The sequence below is a fragment of the Carassius auratus genome, chromosome 41 (assembly GCF_003368295.1).
Source record: "Carassius auratus strain Wakin chromosome 41, ASM336829v1, whole genome shotgun sequence".
Classification (NCBI taxonomy): Eukaryota; Metazoa; Chordata; class Actinopteri; order Cypriniformes; family Cyprinidae; genus Carassius; species Carassius auratus.
In genome coordinates this window covers 24,476,263-24,498,039 of record NC_039283.1, presented here as the reverse complement: position 1 = coordinate 24,498,039, position 21,777 = coordinate 24,476,263, and the positions used below count along the sequence as shown (strand labels likewise).

General features: G+C 37.1%; 2 protein-coding genes across 3 annotated transcripts in view; both read right to left on the bottom strand.

Annotated features, from left to right (window-relative positions):
* LOC113059349 (raftlin-like) overlaps nucleotides 1-21,777 on the bottom strand; it is an 87,732-nt gene that overhangs the window by 60,959 nt on the left and 4,996 nt on the right. For both annotated transcript variants that reach the window (XM_026227794.1, XM_026227796.1), the window contains exon 2: nucleotides 2,900-3,071. In XM_026227794.1, the coding sequence (XP_026083579.1) occupies nucleotides 2,900-3,044 (145 nt within the window). In that variant the 5' untranslated portion in view covers nucleotides 3,045-3,071. The remainder of the gene's footprint in view (nucleotides 1-2,899; nucleotides 3,072-21,777) is intronic.
* On the bottom strand, nucleotides 11,123-16,659 carry LOC113059347 (uncharacterized). The gene is made up of 5 exons (XM_026227791.1): nucleotides 16,415-16,659; nucleotides 14,030-16,013; nucleotides 13,835-13,930; nucleotides 13,004-13,120; nucleotides 11,123-12,115 (listed from the first exon to the last, which is right to left on the bottom strand). Exons 2-5 carry the CDS (start codon nucleotides 16,011-16,013, stop codon nucleotides 11,892-11,894), a joined length of 2,421 nt encoding a protein of 806 aa, XP_026083576.1. The 5' UTR covers nucleotides 16,415-16,659; the 3' UTR covers nucleotides 11,123-11,891.

The window sequence follows — 21,777 nt, the reverse complement described above, 5'->3', positions numbered from 1 at the left end:
CCATTAACTATAACTTTTGCCTCAATTAACTCCTTATTTAATGATAACTTAGTAGTTTATAAGGTAGTTGTTAAGTTTAGTGAATTGGGTAGGATTATGGATGTCATGCATTATATGTACTTTATAAGCACTAATAAACAGCCAATATGTTAATAATAGACATGCTAATATGCAGCTAGTTATCAGTGTGAATTGGACCCTATACTAAAGTGTTACCAAATTTTTAATAGACACCAATGATACATAAAGCAGTGTTATTTTAGTATCAGTTAGATACTATTATGGTTTTTATTATAATTTTATTATGATTTCTTAATTTATCATTGGTTCTTAGGAAAAATTTGATCAAAAAATGACTTTTGACTGCAGGTTCTTTAAATATGAAGAACATTTCTGAGATCTCGTCTGAAACTAGAAGAGACGCTTGAGAATTACAAAAGTCTAGGTGACAAAATTGAGACAATGTGTGTTATTTTCCTATTTTTAGATGTTTAGAGCAGTCACTTAATTAAATAACATGGCTTTGCTTGGTGCCTTGTCTTCTACGCAGTCACAACATCTGGCACATTAGTTTGTGTTTTTGCCATTTCTATTAATCGTTTCTTTTATAGTTTTATTTTATTTATTTATTTTGTATTAATTTTTACATTTTAATTTCAATTATTTTAGTGAATTTAAACTTGATGAAAATTTGAAATGCTGCATTGACAACTAGTTAAAACTAAGTACTTTCACATTTAATTTGATTTCAGTTATCATTTGTATCCTTTCAAGTAACTTTTTTATCATTTTAGCTTTAGTTATCGCTGACAGAGAGTATTATTGCAATATAAAATTAATCTGAATGACAGATCATTTGTTCTTGAAGGAATTTGAGGAAAAATGTTCCATATTGAATTATTTTGATTTTAGGACTTTTGAATTTGAATCTGAAGATGGAATATTTGAATTCCAGAATCTTTGAATTCCGGAATCTTTGAATTCCGGAATCTTTGAATTCCGGAATCTTTGAATCTGAAAGACAGAATTTGAATATTTGAATCTGAAGATGCCGTCTGAAAGTAGAAGAGAAGCATGCGATATGAGTTCAATCTGAGAAGTGGAAGACTTCTGTAAAAGTCAAGTGACAAAATTGAGACATTGTGTATGATTTTCCTATTTTGTATGATTAGAGCAGTCAATTAAGTTAACGACGTTGCTTGCTTAGTGCTCGTCTTCTATGCAGTTGCAACATCTGGCTCATGTCACAATATCACCACAACATCTTAAGATAGATTGATGGGTCAGATCTCTCAAATAGACGTGGCAGTTCACACAACGCTTTGTGAAGGAAAGCATTGGTGCAGGTTGACTATGGACACTTAATCAAATTTGATTAAGGCGATTAACAAATGTGCAGTCTAATGTTTCCACCCGCGTGGCGTCAGGGAACATTAAGCTAGCCACCACAGTCTTGCATGAGGAAGTTTATTGTCTTCGCCTTGTAGATGAGACATTTGCTGCTCATTCCTCCCCCTCCTTTAAAGTGTTTTGCAACTCCTCCTTTATGAATAGCAATATATATGCAATAATAGAGTAGAGGCAGTGCTGAGAAATGAAGCGTAGTGGGGGATGTGAGATATGGGCCAATACTGCTAAACATAACAGAGTTCTCGTATGCGGTGTTTACTGAAGTGCACATATTCACCCATCTTGCCAAACTCAAGGACATACAGTATAGAGCAATCGCACAGTCAGGCTGCTCTATTACAGTCATTACCATAACAGAGCTGGAAAACTATCATTTCAGATGTCAGTCATCTAGAACGATGACTTGGCCCAGGTAATTTGCACTAACATGGTCACACGCCAGGATTTCAGAGGTGATCTCAAACGGTGCTCAGGTTTGCAATCAGACATCCAGAGATTTTGAACACTTTTCATCAGGTTCCACTGTAATATGTCTTACTGTATGTCAACAATGGTCTGATTTGTGTCTGTTTTAGTTCTCTTTAAATGAATTTAAGGAGAAACATCTAAGACAAGGTTGACAGTCAGCTAAAATAATTAGGGGGAAACAGATTGAAAGAATGAACAAACGGATGGATGGACGAACTAACCCTAACCCTAACCCTAACCCTAAGACAGACAGACATGGATGGATGGATTGATGTGGGTAAGATGTCATCGTAGAGGAGCAAATTCCATCAACCCTGTTTGTCTAGTGATAGATAAAGTGAAACTAGGACTTTCTCAAGAGAAGGAAGTAGGAAAAACTGTATATGTGTGGGTTTACGCCCACTCAGAGAGAGAGATTGACCTCAGCATTCATCTGAATCCTCCTTACAGGATTTTTCTGATCTGTGGGGTAAGATGTCAGCGAGACTTCTGGCTCACACTACATCTCATCACCCTCCCTCCCGGCCCAAGCTGAGCTCCGCTCGTGAGAAATAACAACTCTGACAGCTATATTTAGCCAAGCCCCTCTGGATCTTCCCCCATTAGCCATCTCACAGCCCGCAGGCTCCAACATCTCACCGGCAGCCGCCTCACAGATCACAGACACCTCACCACGCACCTGAGAGCCTCCTCACAGGAACACGTCGACTGCCGGAGACCCAGGTACAGTCCGTCGTGGAGCGTGTGTATTAGCAGGCAGCTGTGATTCACAGAGAGAATTCTGGGAGGATTTGGGGATTGTCATTTGCAAGTGTCATCACTTTGGGGATTTGCGGAGCAGCGAAGAATCAAGGAACATTTCTGGAGAGTCTCTACATGCAACGGTTTGATTTCTCCTTTCAAAAGTTCCTCGAAGATTATCCTTACCTCAACATTTCTAACTCTGCAGATCGTCTATTTTAAAAGTCACTCGATATCAGAGTGAATTCACACAGAGATAGGAAAACGGCTGATAACTTACCATCTTTCCCCACCAGGAAGTCTAAATGGTGGTACGTGTAGGCGACCCCGACACTGGTCTCCACCTGTGGTCTCTTGAGGGTGGAGTAAATCTTTCCCGGACTGTTGTCTTCCGGCTGACGGTACTTCCTCAACCCGCAGCCCATTTCTGCCGAACGAGTTCACAGTTAAGCCTGGGATGAAAGAGACATGGTCAGAAAGACAAAGAGGTTCAAACAGTGTCTTCAGCATTCACAACAACACTCCTGTTAATGCATCTAGACACATCAGAGCTGACCTGCAATTCAAAGACTGCATGCACTCTTCAAAATAAAGGTTCCAAAAGGTTTTTTTTCAATTATGCAATTTTTTGGTTCCACAAAGAGAATCAGTTAAGTGTTCTTAAAAATGTAAATAATCGTTTTCCACAATAAAGAACATTTTGAGCAATGGAAAGGTTCAAAGGATGATAAAGGTTCTTCATAGAACCATTTATGTCAATAAAGAACCTTATTTTTTAGGGGTGTAAATGCTTTGACGGATGCAAAAAAAAATGTATTATATATATGTCCAATAAATATTAAGCTATTTACTGTATGCATCACCAGTGAATCAGTGTTCGATTAAATATATAATGACTATATATAATGACTATACCCTAAAAACACATTACAGTACAATTCTTACTGTTTTCTAGAACTCTTACTATTTATAAGTGTTTGTAATCTTTGCACTTTATGGAATACAAGGATTATCTGCTATATTTGCCAAAATATGTAGTGTACAAAGTGATAATGTCACACAATGTAATCTGACAATCTGACCTTCCAGTTGTACATAAAATGTTATTTAAAATTATCTTTATTTAAAATTAAATGTAAAAAAAAATAAAATAAAATAAAAACTGATAATAAAAAAAAAACGTATAAATACAATTATATTAGAATTAATTATAAAATTATTTATGATAATAAAAATATTAAAAACTAAAATAATATATCAAACAAATGTCAATAATTATATTAAATTATTTAAATAATTAGAATTTATTATTATTATTACTATGGTCATTATTGTCAATATTAACATTCAAGTAATAATTTTCATATAAATTAATCATAATTATAATACACTTATGATGATAAAAAATAATAAAAATGAACTAAAATAATAAAATTATAATTATAAAAATATATATTATATAGTTGTTAAGTTATAAATTATTATTCTCTTTTCTACTAATAGTACATTTATATTATTATATTAGATATTAGCAAAAATGTGCATATGCTGTAGTCATCAATTCTTTTAGACACTGTACACAGTACACAAGGGGCCTGCTTTGTGTTTATTTGTGTTTTTTTTTTCCATTTTCTGTAATTGCGTATATCTGCTTGAAGTTTAGATGTCAGCTCAGCGGTATACTAGCATACAGATGTCCTTAAACCTAATAGAAAAGGTCTTCAAAACCACAAAACTCCAAATTTGATTTCATGGACTCTCATTACGACATTACTCCATTCACATTCTGCTTTCTTTCAGGTGTTTCCCGTGTGGAAAGTAATCTTTCCATTTTCTCATGTACCACCTTAATTTGCCTCAGCAAAAGACCGTGCACTGCTGTTTTACAGTTCCTTTCAGCCAGGTACGGCCTCATCCTGTGCTTGCTCGGCAGAAAGAAAGCAGAAAAAGACCCAATTAAAGGCACACTAGATTACTAAATCAGCTCCTAAATAAATAAATAATAGGCGTAAATGGGCTTCAGCTCATCATGGGAGCCCAATCTCTCAACTGGCAGGCTGGGAATTAACACGTCCAGCCAGCGAGAGGCCAAAAGTGCTCTCTGTTCATCAGCCAAACCGCCCTCCTTTCCCAAATCTAAAGAGACAGCCGCTGACAGTCGCGAGCGGATCAGAAGGGTGCAGGTAATATCCCATTGTGGCCAGCTGATTAAACCTAGGGTTGGCCATTGATGAAGAATACTCTCTATTATGTTCCTGTCTAATTACAGCGGCTGGGCACGCAGCGGACGAATAATCTGAGAGCCAGTGATGGCCGAGGGTTCTAGAGAATACACGGTTAATGAGGTGAGCTGCTCGAATGAAAAGGTGAGAATCAATCACAGAAAATCAAGGAGCAGATTGTTCATTATGAGTCAGGATAATGCATAGCGTGCTGGCAACTCCAGCGGCAGGGCGACTTTAATTAGGGTCCAGACGAGAGGCCATGCAGATTTATGAATGCTGTCATAAGAATCACTGTTTCCAGAGACATGGACTTGAATGGATGCGTTCGGCTAGCCGTGGCTGAATCCAATCGGGGAAATGGCATCTCGGGCACAACAGTCATGCATCAGCAATTGGATTTTTCGAATATGATCGACTGAATGAATGAAGTGCAGGAAGATTTTAGACTTGTAGAGACTTTTTTTTTTATGTGTATAGAGTCAAAATGCAATGGCCGCACATCTGATTTAAATTCAATGACTTGAAATATAATTGAAATAGGTTGTTAATGAAAACAAACTGAAAAGATGGAATTTTAGTCTATTGGGAATTGATTGGACTGTGTGAAAAAATGTGGTTCTTTTTTAAAACTGATACTTTAATTCAGCAAGAGTGCATTACATTTGCATTACATTGATCTAAAATGAAGGTCAAGCTATATATAATGCTACAAAAGATTTCCATTTAAAATAAATGATGTTTCTATTCTATTCATAAAAATATCATGGTTTGCATTAACATTTCTGAAGGATCATGTGACACTGAAGAGTTATGACGCTGAAAATTAAGTTTTCCATTGCAGGAATAAATTACATTTGAAAATAAATTCAAATAGAAAACAGCTATTTTAAATTGTTATAATATTTCAAAATTTTACTGTTTTTGCTGTGTTATATTTAAAAAACTAAATGCAGTTTTTATGAGCAGAAGAAACTTGATGTCGGTTAAAATGGAAAGTCACTTTAGAGTTGGAGCATTGTATAAAATGTAGTTTAAAAGGATTTTTTAATTCATATACAAACATACACACACACACACACACATATATATCCAGGAACATGCATTAAAAAGTAAACTGTAATTTTTAAATTCATGTTGGTTCACAATAATTTATGTACGATACAACCTGAATGTTAATGTATTTAAAGATGTTCTGACTCTGTAAACGGTCATTTTGTGCTAAAAGGCAGGTCAGCTTGCTTTCAAATATCTCTCTTTTCTGAAATATTTCCATCAAATGGAAAAAACAACAGACTGCCCCTAAAATAGCCATCTTTGACATAACAACAACTTGCACAGTGTGGCTTTTTGATGCTTTGAGCTCAGATACGCTCTCTCTAGAGGCAACAGGCTAAGTGTGTCCCCCGTCGGAGAGAGAAACCCAGCAAAAATACAAAAAGAGAGGGGTGGAAAACAAAGTTGGTTGGAGGGGCTGATATTTGCATAGCTGATAGAGACGAGGAGGGGGGCCGTGAAACGAAGAGGCGAGGTATTTTTAGAGCTGACGGAGGAAGTGGGAGATGTTTATGATTTCAGAGCGTCTTCTCCCTCCCCGAGGTTCTGCTTCACGCTACAAGCTTTTGGCAGAACTGTCTCTCTAGTCAACCTGGCAACAGCTCCCTCATGCACTGTAGACTGACAAGAAAAGAGTTCCCTTCCAGTTTACCTTTGCATGGTAGTCCAAAATGAACGACAAAAAAAAAGGTTATTCCAAAACCTTAATGTGTGTTTTAGCATGCATCTTATATCACGCGCCACAGGAAATCTTTCTAAAAATGATCATTTTCCAAGCAACAACCCATCAGGGAGAAGTGATGAACTGACAGTGTTCCTCACTGCTCTAATTCAATAATAGTGTGCAAAGGACAAAACTTCAATGTCACGCTTTAGGGCTCTGCTCAAAGCTGTGCTCAAAAATACCACTCTCCCTTTGACCCATTTTCTTTAATGTGGCAAATAAGGCACAAGGCATGGTTTCGTGACTCATGTTTTTGTCGGTTCAGCAGGGAAAATACTCTCCTGAGGGTAGGAAAGAGGCAGTCTCCCTGTTTGGACTTCCTCCTTCCTTCCTGGACGTCCTGGTCTCAACAAAGACCCCTCACCTGAGCAGGACATTGAGAAGGAATGTGAACACACTTGAAGAGATAATATCGCTGTGAAGACCCAAACAAGACGAACACCACCGTAAAAGCAACATAAGCAACAATTATGGTATGTGTTTTTAGAATTGATTTACTATTATACTTAAAATATAAGAAAAATATTGGGAGGGGTATTAGGGATTTCTTTTTTTTACTTTTTGCCATGTATGAACATGTATGAAATGTATGAAAATATATATATACATATATATATATATATATATATATATATATATGTGTGTGTGTGTGTGTGTGTTCTGAACTTTCTCACTATCGCTTTTTGGAAGAACTACTGTAATTGTGCTCTCTTCATGTCCTTTCCATAAAACAGTTTTGTCTTAAAGAAACAGAAATTGTAATAGTGCCATTTGTGGATAAATATAATTACATCATGGTAAAAACTCTCTATAGTTAATTAATAAAATCAATGAAGAAATGCATTAGTGAAATTCCATTGTGGAACTGCATACACCAAGTGTTTATGTTTCCTGAATTTTCTGTAAGGATCAGTAAGCAAAACCATCTAATTAACTTAAAAAGATGATTATGATTAAGAAGGATACCCAAATAAGTGCATCACTTCAAACATGTAAACTATGATAGAGGGGAAGATTTTCAGAAAATAATGCATTGATTCTTAATTTTCAGTGTTCCTTCACAAAGCTATTGCGTGCCATCCAAATACAGAATAGAGAGCGTGACTGCTTTTACTTTTCACAAGAAGTACTCTATTAAATGAGAGATGCACAAACAGCATGGTTTACTCTGAGGAAACATTTCCTGTCTAAATAAAGTCGAGTATAAACAAAATGTCACAGCATAATTTAGACAAAAACTGGGGTTAATTGTTGTCTTGGGAAAGCATTCCTTCTGTATGTCCCTACAAGCTCCAGACACTCTCCGGTTCCGGCCACTGCTTCACTGCTTGCTTATAGATAATTAGAAGAAATAGGAACACAGGTATAATGAAAACTACAGTTATCGATTGAATCCAATATCAGACACTGCTACTCATCTGACAGGTCGTCTCTTTAAAATCTCTTTCACTGCAGCCTTTTGGAAGGGGGTTGGGTGATGGTGGTGGGGGGGATACTTTCCCTTTTGTTTGGCATGAACCTAGAAAACCCATCCTCTCAGCATCCAAGGTCTGGGCACGGACAAGCTGGAAACCCAGACACAGCGGATGGAATTGCCATGGGAACGGGCCCCTTGACAACGATTTCATACTCAAGAGAAGAAAAGAGAGCAGTATCTCCCCAGTCTGTTTCTTTCCCTTTATTCGCTTTCTCTGAGATTCTCTCTCGTATTCTCCTTCTCTCTCATCTTTGCTTTCTCTTGCTTTCTCTTGCCTTTGCAGTTTTACTAGACAAATATAATTTGCTTTATTAAAGAGATGGGCGGAGTCACGTGGAACCTAGTGATGATAGAAATATGCTAGAGAATTTCGTTTGCTTTTTATATGTATTAATTGTATATCAGTATATTGGATGCTTTATGTGCAAAAAAAAATAAAGAAATAAAAAATTACAAGCAAGATAAAATGGTCACAGGTGTGTGCTACTGCTATTTAAATTATTTAATTCTATATATATATATATATATATATATATATATATATATATATATATATATATATATATATAATATATATATATATATATATATATATATTTATTGGTTTTATTTTTTATTTCAATGTTTTTTATTAAATAAGATATTTAGAATAATGCTGTTCACCAAACAGTTGACAGTAGCCATTAACTTAAAAAAAAGTTACATATACACACACACACACACACACACACGTTTGTTTTTGTGTAAAGTGTGTTCATCCCATAGGTGTAATGGTTTTTATTCTGTACAAACTGTATATAACTGTATAACTGGCCCTTCACCAACCCTACACCTAACCCTAACCCTCACAGGAAACTTTGTGCATTTTTACTTTCTCAAAAAAACTCATTCTGTATGATTTATAAGCGTTTTGAAAAATGGGGACATGGGTTATGTCCTCATAAGTCACCCTCTCCTTGTAATACCTGTGTCATACCCATGTCATTATACAGAGATGTGTCCTGATATGACACAAAAACAAGAGCACACACACACACACACACACACACACACATACTGGTTTCCATGTTTGATGGGGACCAACTTTTTAATCATCACATGTGGGGACCACCCTTTCTAAAGGGTTTTGAGGTTTGAAAAAAATTAGGGACACTAACCATAGCTCTCTTAGCCTATACACGACTTCAGACAACTGAATTAATGAAGTAATGTCTTGACCATGCTTAATGGGGACTTCTGAAATATCGGGTGAACATAACTTACAGGGACCAAATTAGCATATTTTATGCATATCATTTGCATAATACACACACATTCCCATGATTTGAGGGGACCTTGCGCACACACTAATACGCACATTCCCATGATTTGAGGGGACCTTGCGCACACACTAATACACACATTCCCATGATTTGAGGGGACCTTGCGCACACACTAATACACACATTCCCATGATTTGAGGGGACCTTGCGCACACACTAATACACACATTCCCATGATTTGAGGGGACCTTGCGCACACACTAATACGCACATTCCCATGATTTGAGGGTACCTTGCGCACACACTAATACACACATTCCCATGATTTGAGGGGACCTTGCAATAATAAATATTACAAATGACAAATAAAAGGCATTTTACTGCATTTGATATTTTGCTCTTAAAATGGGTTTAATCCACAAAGTAAAATTTAAATGTTTATTAGTAGTACAAAAGTTACAATTTTGAAATTTCACTTTATTTTATGTGGATCTATACTGTAGTGAGTCCTGCAAATGGTTCGTGATGCAAAGCTTCATTCTCGCACAAAAGCCCAGTTTCACAGACAGATTACCAGGAATAGGCCTTACTTAAATTAGGGTATAGACAGAGGTGGGTAGAGTACCCAAAAACTGTACTCAAGTAAAAGTCAAAGTACTAGTCTTGAATAGTTACTTGAGTAAGAGTATCGGATAAAAAAAAAAAATCTACTCAAGTGGTTAGTTACTAGTTACTTTGGGTCATATATACTGAGCCTATTTTTATTAAGATATATAGATAAAATGTATGTAATGTATGTGTGTGTGTATAAATGTTTATATTTCATCAGCCTTTACTCCAATTTATGTAATTTATTATAAAACCCTGTCTGTTTACTTAAGTAACAGATATATGTGTCATGGCATAACATATTTTTAATACGCCTGACTTTATATTAAATGTGAATTTAACATTAAAAGTTAATGTGATATAAATATTGCTAGTAATCTTTCATTGTTCAGAAAGAGAGCAAATAACATTTACATTATTAAAGATCATTTTCACTGACAGTCTAGATTTCAATCACTCTCAGAAACTCCCATTAAAATCACTGAAACTGTTAACACTGTGAAAACAATATCTTAATTATAGATTCATACACACATCTGCACTTTGTTGTTTCTGACGAGAGAATTCTCCAGAAAGCGGTCTACAATCAGTGAGCGTGTGAAGGAAGCACCGACATTTCAGCGATGACTCATCTGAACACCTCTGATTGGCCATTGCATTCAAAAGCTCAACAGAACCGTGTGTGATTGGTTAATGTGCAGCGCTGTAAAAACGCGTCTGTCTCTGGCTCAGCGCCAGCAAGCGATCACAGATCTGAATTTAGCAGCTGATGATATGACTTGCTGAACGTACTCGCGCCGGTGTGATTGTATTACAATTAATAAAATCTTAATCAGCTATTTTTTGTCTTTTGGAAGCTGCATTCAACTTGACTCCCCTCTGTTATAAGCCATACACGTACAACAAACTAATGTCACAGTGGTATCATGCACTGTAATCGAATGTAGCCCAAGTTATTACCTGTTAAACAGTAGACAGCACACGCGGTGTTCATCTAATAAGGATCTCCATCCAGAGAAAAGTAGACGGCGCGTTTGGAATAAACTGAAGCATTTACAACATTTATTGCATTAAGATAAAGTAACGAGAGGAGCTTCACCCACAGTAACGAAGTAAAAGCACAGATTTTTCCCAAAAAAATTTACTCAAGCAAGAGTATAAAGTCTTTAAATATACTCCGAAAAGTATTAGTTACCCCCAAAAATTACTCAAGTAAATGTAACGAAGTAAATGTAACTCGTTACTACCCACCTCTGGGTATAGAAACAGCTTCTATTAAAATGCCTTAGAAAAAAACATTACTGGTTTGCATTTTGAGACAAAACAATGGCACTGACATGTTTTACAAATCCTTCAGTGCAAGTTATCTTCAGTTAGGACGACTCTAAGTTGCATTTTGCACATGTGAATACAAAGGATTTAGCATAGTGAATGATTGCCTGTATATGTTCCAACTCATATCATACCCACAAGTCAAACATTTAAACCTTTCCACTTCGAACTATTCTTTCTTTAAATTATTTTAAAGTAGTGTTTAGCCCCAGCCAACCACCCCACATCAGCTACTACTCACTGGATACTTATCAATACAATAAACCTACTACTACTTGAACTTCAAGACAATAATTCAGATTAAAATGACTGAATTCAACTTTTATTTAGTTAAATTTCACATAACTCTAAGTCAAACCTCAAAACAAAACCTCAAAAGTCCTGTTATACTAAATGTAAAAAAATATATATATATAAACTCTCACCATGCTTCCTTTCACAAACATGGATTTCAACTTTTGTTAGACCAATGCTTTCAGCGTGTGGCCTTGCACTGGTTTAACGGTTTAAGTTATTCTATTTCTTTAAGTGCTGCTGTGGCTTTAACTTTAACAAAACTTGCCATGCCAGATAGTTGCATCTTTACAGTATTATCTGCACTGCAATTTCTTTTTGAAAGCTGTAATGCGATTATAAACATAAAATTTTACTGTCTTCCAATCGCGGTTCCTCAGAGCTTGTGGTTCAGCTTTCAAGCATTTCTCACAGTCACTCTTTGCTGGTACAGTGCCAGATATGATGAATGACTTCAGGTGCCTTTCCACCGCCTGCACCTCTGCCTGCTGCCAGGGAGCTTTCTTCTGGCTTCTTTTACCTTAAAGTGATCAGAAAATAAGAAATGATTAAGAGTGTATGCTGGAATTCAAATCTGAAGTTCTGAATTCTGAATTCATTCAAGGATTCGATCTCTCTCTAAACCCTCCTTTATCGAAGCTCGACTCTGTTCTGATTGGTCAGATGTCCCAGTCTGTTGTCGGTTCTACCGCTGTTTGAGAGTAGGTCAAATTACACATTCGCACACAGCCAATGAAAACCTGAAGTCTGGAATTACGCAGGACTCGTTTCTTCCTTTTGGGAGACTAATTTAATTTGTCCTGAACTTTGACCTTTTTACATTTGATCTTTTATATTACACACTACATAAAAAGGTCATACCTGAGTAAGCATAAAAGGGGTACTTTAACTAGAATTAGGTCAGAAATTTGTGACTAAATACATAAGATATAACACGATGTCTGTAGTCATTTTTTGAATTGTCTAGAGAGAGAGAGAGAGAGAGAGAGAGAGAGATTGATATTCTTGCCAGATACGGTGCATTTATGAATTTCAGAAGGATCTATGACCCTCTCTAGAGACAATATGCAATGCATTTTTTTATTTTTTTTACTTACGTAGATTTACTTAATTTCCAAATGTGTTAAATTTACTTGAAAAATGATTGTGCAAAAACTTGCCAAATAAAAATTAAGTAAATTTACCTCTTGTTTTTTTTCAGTGTAGGGTAACTGGTGGCTTTTAAATGACAGAGGCATGAATTTAGAATTTCTCAGGGATAAAATGACAAACAGATATAAGCTTAGTGATTAAAATGAGCATTCTTTTTTACCATGTGGCTGCTACTGCAACGTTTAGCCAATTCTAGTTGAATTTAATCCTACAGAAAACAACAGACGTACCAAAGAGAAATATGTAAAGAGTTCACCTTTGCAAGGTGGTCTCATAGCACTGGCTCCTGAAGACATCGGCACTTCTGATGATGGTTTGCCTCTCTTGTGTGACATATTCCTCTCGGTAGCAGGAAGTGCCACCTCGGCTGAAGCTTTGATGGAAAATAATCAAAGTTCAACATTTTCAGAAAGAGAAGTAATATATATATATATATAAAAAAAAAAAAATAGTAGTAAATGTGCTATAAAATTCTGACAATGCACAAGTGATGGGTGCTATTGTCCAACTCATGATTTTAATCATGATTATACAGTAGATACCATAAGTGAAATTAACGCTAAAGTGTGCAGTTGTTTTAATCATTGCAAGTATAGCTGAACTACAATCTACATCATGTCTTTTCAAGAAACATTTTAGAAAAAATAAGCTCAAACTCTTTAAACAGAGTACTTCGTTTTATTTTAGTCAAAAAGGAATCATGTCACAATTCGTTTTGTGCCTCGACCCACCCAACAGAAGAGAGTGGATCAGCTAGCTTTACATAATAAATGTAACTTTCTCTTATGAACCCTTAATTTTATAGTATTAAGTTCCTCAAAAACAAAAAGTTTACAATAAAACATGTTGATAATAAAATAGATAAATTTATATTCATACTTAATCATATGTAATAAAATGATAATGTTGAAGAATAGCTTGGAGGCATTTGACAGTAGTTTTGACAAAAAATAAATACTTGTTTAGTGTACTGAATCATCTTCTGCGCTGGAACAATGTGTTTGCCCATCAGGTCTTCACAAGTCACTTGACTGATAACAATCAATAACTACAAAATGTAATGGTGTATTTTGACAGTAATACAAACCGTCAACAGTAGATGAACAGGGTCCCTCTTGTATGCTCTGGTCTTCCTCATCACAGTCATTAACTTGTTCTTCCTCATCACAGTCAACTACTTTTTCTGTGGAAGTACAAAATACAGCTTTACAGTGGTATATAATGGTTTGCAAACTTGGTATAGGAATAGATGGTTAAAAAAAAATCTATTAAATTAACAAACCATCAGGATCTATCCCAATTTCATCCAAGTTCTTGCCATGGAACTCAGCTAATCTTCCTTGCTCAAGAGCCATTAAAACTTTGCTGATCTTGGCTAGTTGCAGGGTCTTCTCAGGGAGTCGATAGAACTCACGATGGATTCTGATGTCGTGCCCGAGAAAGTTTGCCAGCTGGTCCATCTCGGTGTCGGTCATGTTCAGCACTGTTGAAAGGGTCGCGGCATGCTTACGCAGCCTGGTAGATGTCAGTGCCTTGGGACACTTTGCACCACAAGCCTTTGCAAAGCCACGGAGGCAGTCTGACCCTCGGAAATGTGTCATGGCTTCTGGTCTAGCAAACATATAGGCATTGTCTTTTAAAACCCCACACGCCTCTCTCTGCTTAACAAGGAGTTCTAAGGAACACAGCATTTTTGGAGTCAGAAGGACTGGAACTGGCCGACCACGCTTTCCCCTGGTGATAACCCTTGTGAAGTGTCTGCAGAGTTTCTTCTCCACTTCAGAGAGAGCCCAGTCCACATCCTCATGTGGATCAGAAGTGTCTCTTGATAAAAACACAGACAAAGGCATGCTTGCCACCTCTCCTTCTCTCCGCCGATTAAAGAGAATCATCTGAGCTAGACACACCTTGGCCAGCTCCATCCAGGCTTTAGTAGATGGACTTTCAGAGAGCAGGTTGAACCACTCATCTTGCACTTGACTGAGAAAAGTATGCAGTTTTTGTACGTCTTCAGTAAAGGGCATGAGCGTGGGCACATTCCACTTTGCTTCCCTGATATTCCTCAATGCTGTAGCAGAAATCATCTCGTTCCACTTATTCGCATGGACTTCTTGAAACTCACTGGCATTCTTCACAAGCTGTTTGTCATTGGAGATTAAGCCCTGAGCTTTCAAGAGTTTGCATACTTTAACCAGGGAATTCCCAAGCTTGTTAGCAAGAGATGGAATCAAGAATTTGTCGGTTTCACTGTCATACCCACATGTATACTTAACAGCTTTGACGGTCTCCATGTACTTCTTTGGATTTACACAATCTTCCAGTGTTTTTAAGGAGGTGACTTTCCTGGCATTGTGAATCAATCTTCCCAGTTCTCGCATCTTCTCCCGCACACATTGTTTATTCTTATCTGATAGCCCACCTTTGTTCAACAAGTGCTGCCCAATATCAGTAATTACTCTGTCATTTTTTATTATATCTGTGATTGGGTCAGGATTCATGGCACTGATTACTCCCCACAGTTGTTTGGTCATGTTTGAAGGCACAGGCCCTGTGTAGGTACACATGGACTGAACACGGTTTTTTCCTGGTTTGGGAGGGTCTGATTGTGGTTGAAGTCTACAAGTACGCATGTGTCTCCACAGGACCTTTCTTGTAAAAAGTCCTTGACAGTATGCACAATGCATGAAATCTTCTCCCTGCACTTCTTTACGTGGTCGTTTAAATGGCACTAGTTCCCCCTTTCCTGACTCCATAACAGCTGCATTGTGAGCATAGTTTCCTCTGTTGCGAATATAATCAAGCTGGTTTTTCCTCTCCTTTGAACCCTTTGGAAAGCTTAGAGCTCTAGCCACATCAGACTTATTTTCATGTGAACTTTCTAGATGCCTTGCCATCTTAGCATAGGGTTTACTGCAGTACAAGCAGTAATGTCTCTTGTTGTACACTCTAGCACCATCTCTTTTTTGGTATGCACTAACAACTATTCCGTCTGTTGTGTTCTGACTTGAACTGGGTTCTTCTCCTGTTCCAGATGCTTCAGACGCAACATTGTGCATTTTGTCTGACGTTGTGGTGTCACAATCAGGGCAACTCACTGAGCCAGACTGATCAATATCCAGTTCATCAAGAAGCCGACGTTTTGCCTGGTTTAGTGTAAGGCTAACATCACTGTCACTTTCAGAAGTGGTATCTGGAACATAATCATCGGAACTCTCTGGTGTAGAATCAAAGAGCTCATCAGAATCTTCAAGATTTGTATCTTTCATCTAAAAATAAAATAAAGAAAGAAATGGGTAGAACTGCTGCAATTAATTGATCATTTGATTTTGACAATAGTAGCCAATTTAATGTGTCTCTGTTAATCTGTTGAGTTTTTTTTTTTTTCTCAATTTTGCAAGTCACATGTGATGATTTGCTGCTTCTTACCATGTTATAATAAAGTTCTCAGTGCAAAAGTTATGAACAGTTGTTCTGACAAAAAAAAAAAAAAACTGATCATTTTGGTCTTAAAGTAAAATAAAATTGAATAATTCTCTGATACTTTGCAGTCAATATCACATGAGAATATATTAATATTACATAAATTACTGATGAGGAGAATGATCTTAGGAATGAGAAAAAAAAAAAAAAAAAAAAGACCACGTCTCTTGTTGTGACTTAAACTTACTATGACACTTTTAGTCCGTCTCAGTTTTGGGACAAAAATCTCATTTTCACTGTGGTTCTGGGTTGCAATCTGTAAACAAAGTATAAACAATATTTGACATTTCTATTGCATTTGAAATATGAAAATAAAAAAGTTGACCAGAGATCAAGAGTAGAAAATATCCCTGTCCAACATCCTCTGTCTGCGCTCACACACACACACATATTGAATAAAACGGGCCTCATGGGGACCTTTCACACACAACGTTTATTGTTCCTCATGGGGACCAGATTCATCTAATCTCACACAACATCTCAACTCCCAACACTGAGCGACCAAAAGTGTGTTGTGGGGACGTCGTGAGTGAAAATTTTAAAGCACCAATTAACCAAGAAAAAGTTACTTGTGAAGGACAAAACTGGCCCCAAATATTCCACTACCTCTAACCTACTGGACACATGTTGATAAACTGTTGAGGGAACTAGTTTACAGCAGATAAGCATCAAAATATGCACCAAAAACATGGAAAAAACTGACAGTAGACATAACTTTCCATTGATAAATGTGACCATACCTGTTGAGGAGACCTGGTTTGACCAAAAGCATCATCCATTGGAGTCTGTGACTGGAGAGAAGCATCATCCACTGGAGTCTGTGACTGGAGAGAAGCATCATCCACTGGAGTCTGTGACTGGAGAGAAGCATCATCCACTGGAGTCTGTGACTGGAGAGAAGCATCATCCACTGGAGTCTGTGACTGGAGAGAAGCATCATCCACTGGAGTCTGTGACTGGAGAGAAGCATCATCCACTGGAGTCTGTGACTGGAGAGAAGCATCATCCACTGGAGTCTGTGACTGGAGAGAAGCATCATCCACTGGAGTCTGTGACTGGAGAGAAGCATCATCCACTGGAGTCTGTGACTGGAGAGAAGCATCATCCATTGGAGTCTGTGACTGGAGAGAAGCATCAGAGTCACCTGCTGCTCTGCTATTAGCAGCAATGCTACTCTCCTGCAAGAGACAACACCAATAATGAGAAGATTTCACAACATGGAAAAACAAGAGGCTAATCTGATGCAGACACTGAATGACCAATGAGACAATCAGCATCATTTTAAACATTTATCCCTGTCCAACATCCTCTGTCTGCGCTCACACACACACACATATTGAATAAAATGGGCTTCATGGGGACCTTTCACACACAACGTTTATTGTTCCTCATGGGGACCAGATTCATCTAATCTCACACAACATCTCAACTCCCAACACTGAGCGACCAAAAGTGTGTTGTGGGGACGTCGTGAGTGAAAATTTTAAAGCACCAATTAACCAAGAAAAAGTTACTTGTGAAGGACAAAACTGGCCCCAAATATTCCACTACCTCTAACCTACTGGACACATGTTGATAAACTGTTGAGGGAACTAGTTTACAGCAGATAGGCATCAAAATATGCACCAAAAACATGGAAAAAACTGACAGTAGACATAACTTTCCATTGATAAATGTGACCATACCTGTTGAGGAGACCTGGTTTGACCAAAAGCATCATCCACTGGAGTCCACGACTGGAGAGAAGCATCAGAGTCACCTGCTGCTCTGCTATTAGCAGCAATGCTACTCTCCTGCAAGAGACAACACCAATAATGAGAAGATTTCACAACATGGAAAAACAAGAGGCTAATCTGATGCAGACACTGAATGACCAATGAGACAATCAGCATCATTTTAAACATTTATCCCTGTCCAACATCCTCTGTCTGCGCTCACACACACACACATATTGAATAAAATGGGCTTCATGGGGACCTTTCACACACAACGTTTATTGTTCCTCATGGGGACCAGATTCATCTAATCTCACACAACATCTCAACTCCCAACACTGAGCGACCAAAAGTGTGTTGTGGGGACGTCGTGAGTGAAAATTTTAAAGCACCAATTAACCAAGAAAAAGTTACTTGTGAAGGACAAAACTGGCCCCAAATATTCCACTACCTCTAACCTACTGGACACATGTTGATAAACTGTTGAGGGAACTAGTTTACAGCAGATAAGCATCAAAATATGCACCAAAAACATGGAAAAAACTGACAGTAGACATAACTTTCCATTGATAAATGTGACCATACCTGTTGAGGAGACCTGGTTTGACCAAAAGCATCATCCATTGGAGTCTGTGACTGGAGAGAAGCATCATCCACTGGAGTCTGTGACTGGAGAGAAGCATCATCCACTGGAGTCTGTGACTGGAGAGAAGCATCAGAGTCACCTGCTGCTCTGCTATTAGCAGCAATGCTGCTCTCCTGCAAGAGACAACACCAATAATGAGAAGATTTCACAACATGGAAACATGGGGGGGGGGTAACATTTTACCCATTAGGCCAGGCATACAACCCCCACATTTAACCCCTAAATTGGTCTAAGAACATAAGACCCTATTATTCAATGTACTTAAAAAAATAAAATAAAAAAACACCGACCCTCAAGTCATAATGGTTACAAATTATTTTCATATTTCTAATAGATTCAAATTCTAATTTCTTCAAAAACCAAAAATTAGTTATTTCTGCAACTTACTTGGGTTCTCCATGGGCAGTCGTCTCCCCCATAATCATATGTGATTTCTTCTCCTTCTTTAATGTCTTTCAGCGCAAATAAACACAGGTGTGCCTTTCCATTCACATCGATTTTCTTCATCTTACAATTTGGATGTTGGTGGTCATCGTTAACTAACCGCCCAAATGATCCATCTTCCCTAGATGCATCAATGCTTAAATTTGAGAGAAAAAAAAAGGGAAAAGGATAAATACAAGTGTTATAATGCATCAACACAAATCAGTGTCTTAGGCTGCATTTACACTGCATGGTTCAATTGACCCAATTCCAGTTTTCTTCATCCCATGTGGCACAGATCAGATAAGAGTCACCAGCGTTTAATAAGGAAAATGAAGAGCATGGATTCAGATATTATCAGATCAGTTTCAGGCCTAATTCAGGACTAATTACCCCTTAGCCAACTGTTAACTGGTCAAACTAGTTTCATAAGACAATGAATGTACTATTGAAATTGAAACTGTAACAGTTTTTTTTTTTAGATTGTCACCAAATGCCGTTTAAAATGCACACACTGGATAAGTGTCACTCTTAAAAAAAAAAATCTAAGCACGTTGTCAAAAAAAGGATACATTCACAAAATCAGAATTGGTCATGAAGACCTGTAGTGTAAATGTGGCCTTATTTTAGCAAAAGGAATATAGCTTTGGTGCAATGTGACTTCTTACCACCATGTTTTCCCTCTCCACTTAAACTCGAACATAAAAACAGCACAGGATGGGTGGTAGAGTTTTCTTCTCCTCTCCAGCTCTGCATAATTGATCAACTCACCCCTGTACTCCACAATAAAATCTCCTTTGCAAAAGGAACCTTTTGCAAATAATCCACGTCCTGCAGATACAGCAAAAACATTTTCACCAAAAAAATTAATTAATAAATCTTGCAGAGATAAAGGGTGATAATTGTGCACACAGAACACATTAATAGTAGCTTATTTAAAATATTCTGCAACCTGGTTCCTAATTAACATAGATTTTCTATTCCATACTCACAAGGTTATGGTTCCATATTTCGTAATTATTAAGTGATAAATCAGTCATACCAGACACCACCTTACCTTTCACCGCATTGATGTAGTTCACCTCTAATTTAGTTTTGTCAGACTTCGTGACAACATGATGCATGGCATCCTTAAGAGGGCTGATTCGTGGTGGCATTTCAATCTGGAAATATATATATATATATATATATATATATATATATATATATATATATATATAAAATAAGTATAAAAAAGTATTTAAAAAAATTACACCGATTATGGAGAGATATGCAGAATTAAACTAAGGTGTTTATTAAGCAGATTTTATCTTTATTGTCATGCAACACTGTATTGTACTTACGTAATGCAACAGTTCATTACAATGTTACATTTATCAATGTGACAAATCAAAACTGAAGGTTACATAAATCTAGGACAATGTTAGCGTTTAGGGCCTCAATTCACTACATTAATTTAGGCCCTAATCTCTCACAAAATGACAATCTGTTCCTATATAATCCCAGGCCTTGAGAACTGCTGATTTGGACTACTCTTATGGACGACCTCTCCATACAAACCCTGGTTTAGTTTAACTACTGTCATTACTACATCGAAGATTAACCTTAATCATTTGTTCATTTAAAGCTAACGTTACATACCTTTTTTATTTTGCTTCATTTCTCTCACGAGCCCAGTTAATTATATGATTAATATATAATTATAATTATATATTAATAATATGACATAAAAAGAGAGGTTTTTGTTATACTAAAAACTTTTTTTTTTTTTTGGAGTAACATCTAAACAGTTTTATTTTATTTATTTTTTTTGTAAAAAACCATAGTTAATTTTTGGAATGCAATAACCCCTCCAGAACCCGTGACCAAACAAGAAATGTAACATTTCTTTAATATAAAAAAAGTAATAATTCCCCTTCCAGAACTAAAGCAAAACAGACAGAAAGCAACTTAATATGCAAAGAATCGCTACATTAGCAATCAGGCAGGCTGAATATTTGATAAAGATTTTCACTCAAAAATGATTCTTAAATTGTATGATTATGCGATCGCTAATTGAAAAACAGAGAAATATCACAGGCCATACATAGGCCTCAACAGTTAATTAGCACCACTGTTAACTAGCTAGCTAGCGACTTTAGATCTAATTAACCTAATTGGTTTTAAATGTGCTTACCTTTTATTTAACTTTTTGCTCTGCACAACTTCAGAATCTCCTCGAATCTCAAACAATCTCCTCGAGTCGGTATCTCCTGTAAAGTCTTCTTATCGTCTGTCCGTGTGAAGTGTCCACTTAATACGCATATTTTCATATTGCTGCTGATATCGTTCCTAATGAGGACGAGGAAGTGGGCGGGGCCTACCATATATAGATAACGTGTGTGTGAAGAAGCGCGCGCAGTACCGCTGAGAAATGTTTGGGGGCGCAGCTGAGCACTCCCTTCACACTCACACATTCACGGATAAACGTGTGTTATGGGCCACCGCTGAAACTCCGCCCATCACCTTCAAAACAGCTCCTCTAATCATTTATATGGCTTTCCCTTATGGGGACCTGACTTTTGGTCCCCACAACGCAAGAGGTCCCCATGACGTGACTGTGTAAACAGATTCATGTCCCCACAACGTGATGAATACCAGAACACACACACACACACACACACACACACACACACACACACACACACACAAACACACATTTTAAAACCTTTATTTTTAAAGAGAATAAAAGAACATTGAGATTCCATTGATGTTTAAAGAATCATA

Excerpts from the sequence above, each read along its gene's own strand:
- LOC113059347 (XM_026227791.1), bottom strand. The coding sequence starts at position 16,013 with ATGAAAGATACAAATCTTGAAGATTCTGATGAGCTCTTTGATTCTACA. Across the intron at positions 13,931-14,029 it reads AATTGGGATAGATCCTGATG|AAAAAGTAGTTGACTGTGAT; the intron begins GTTTGTTAATTT and ends GTACTTCCACAG. Across the intron at positions 13,121-13,834 it reads CTGTTCATCTACTGTTGACG|CTTCAGCCGAGGTGGCACTT; the intron begins GTTTGTATTACT and ends TTTCCATCAAAG.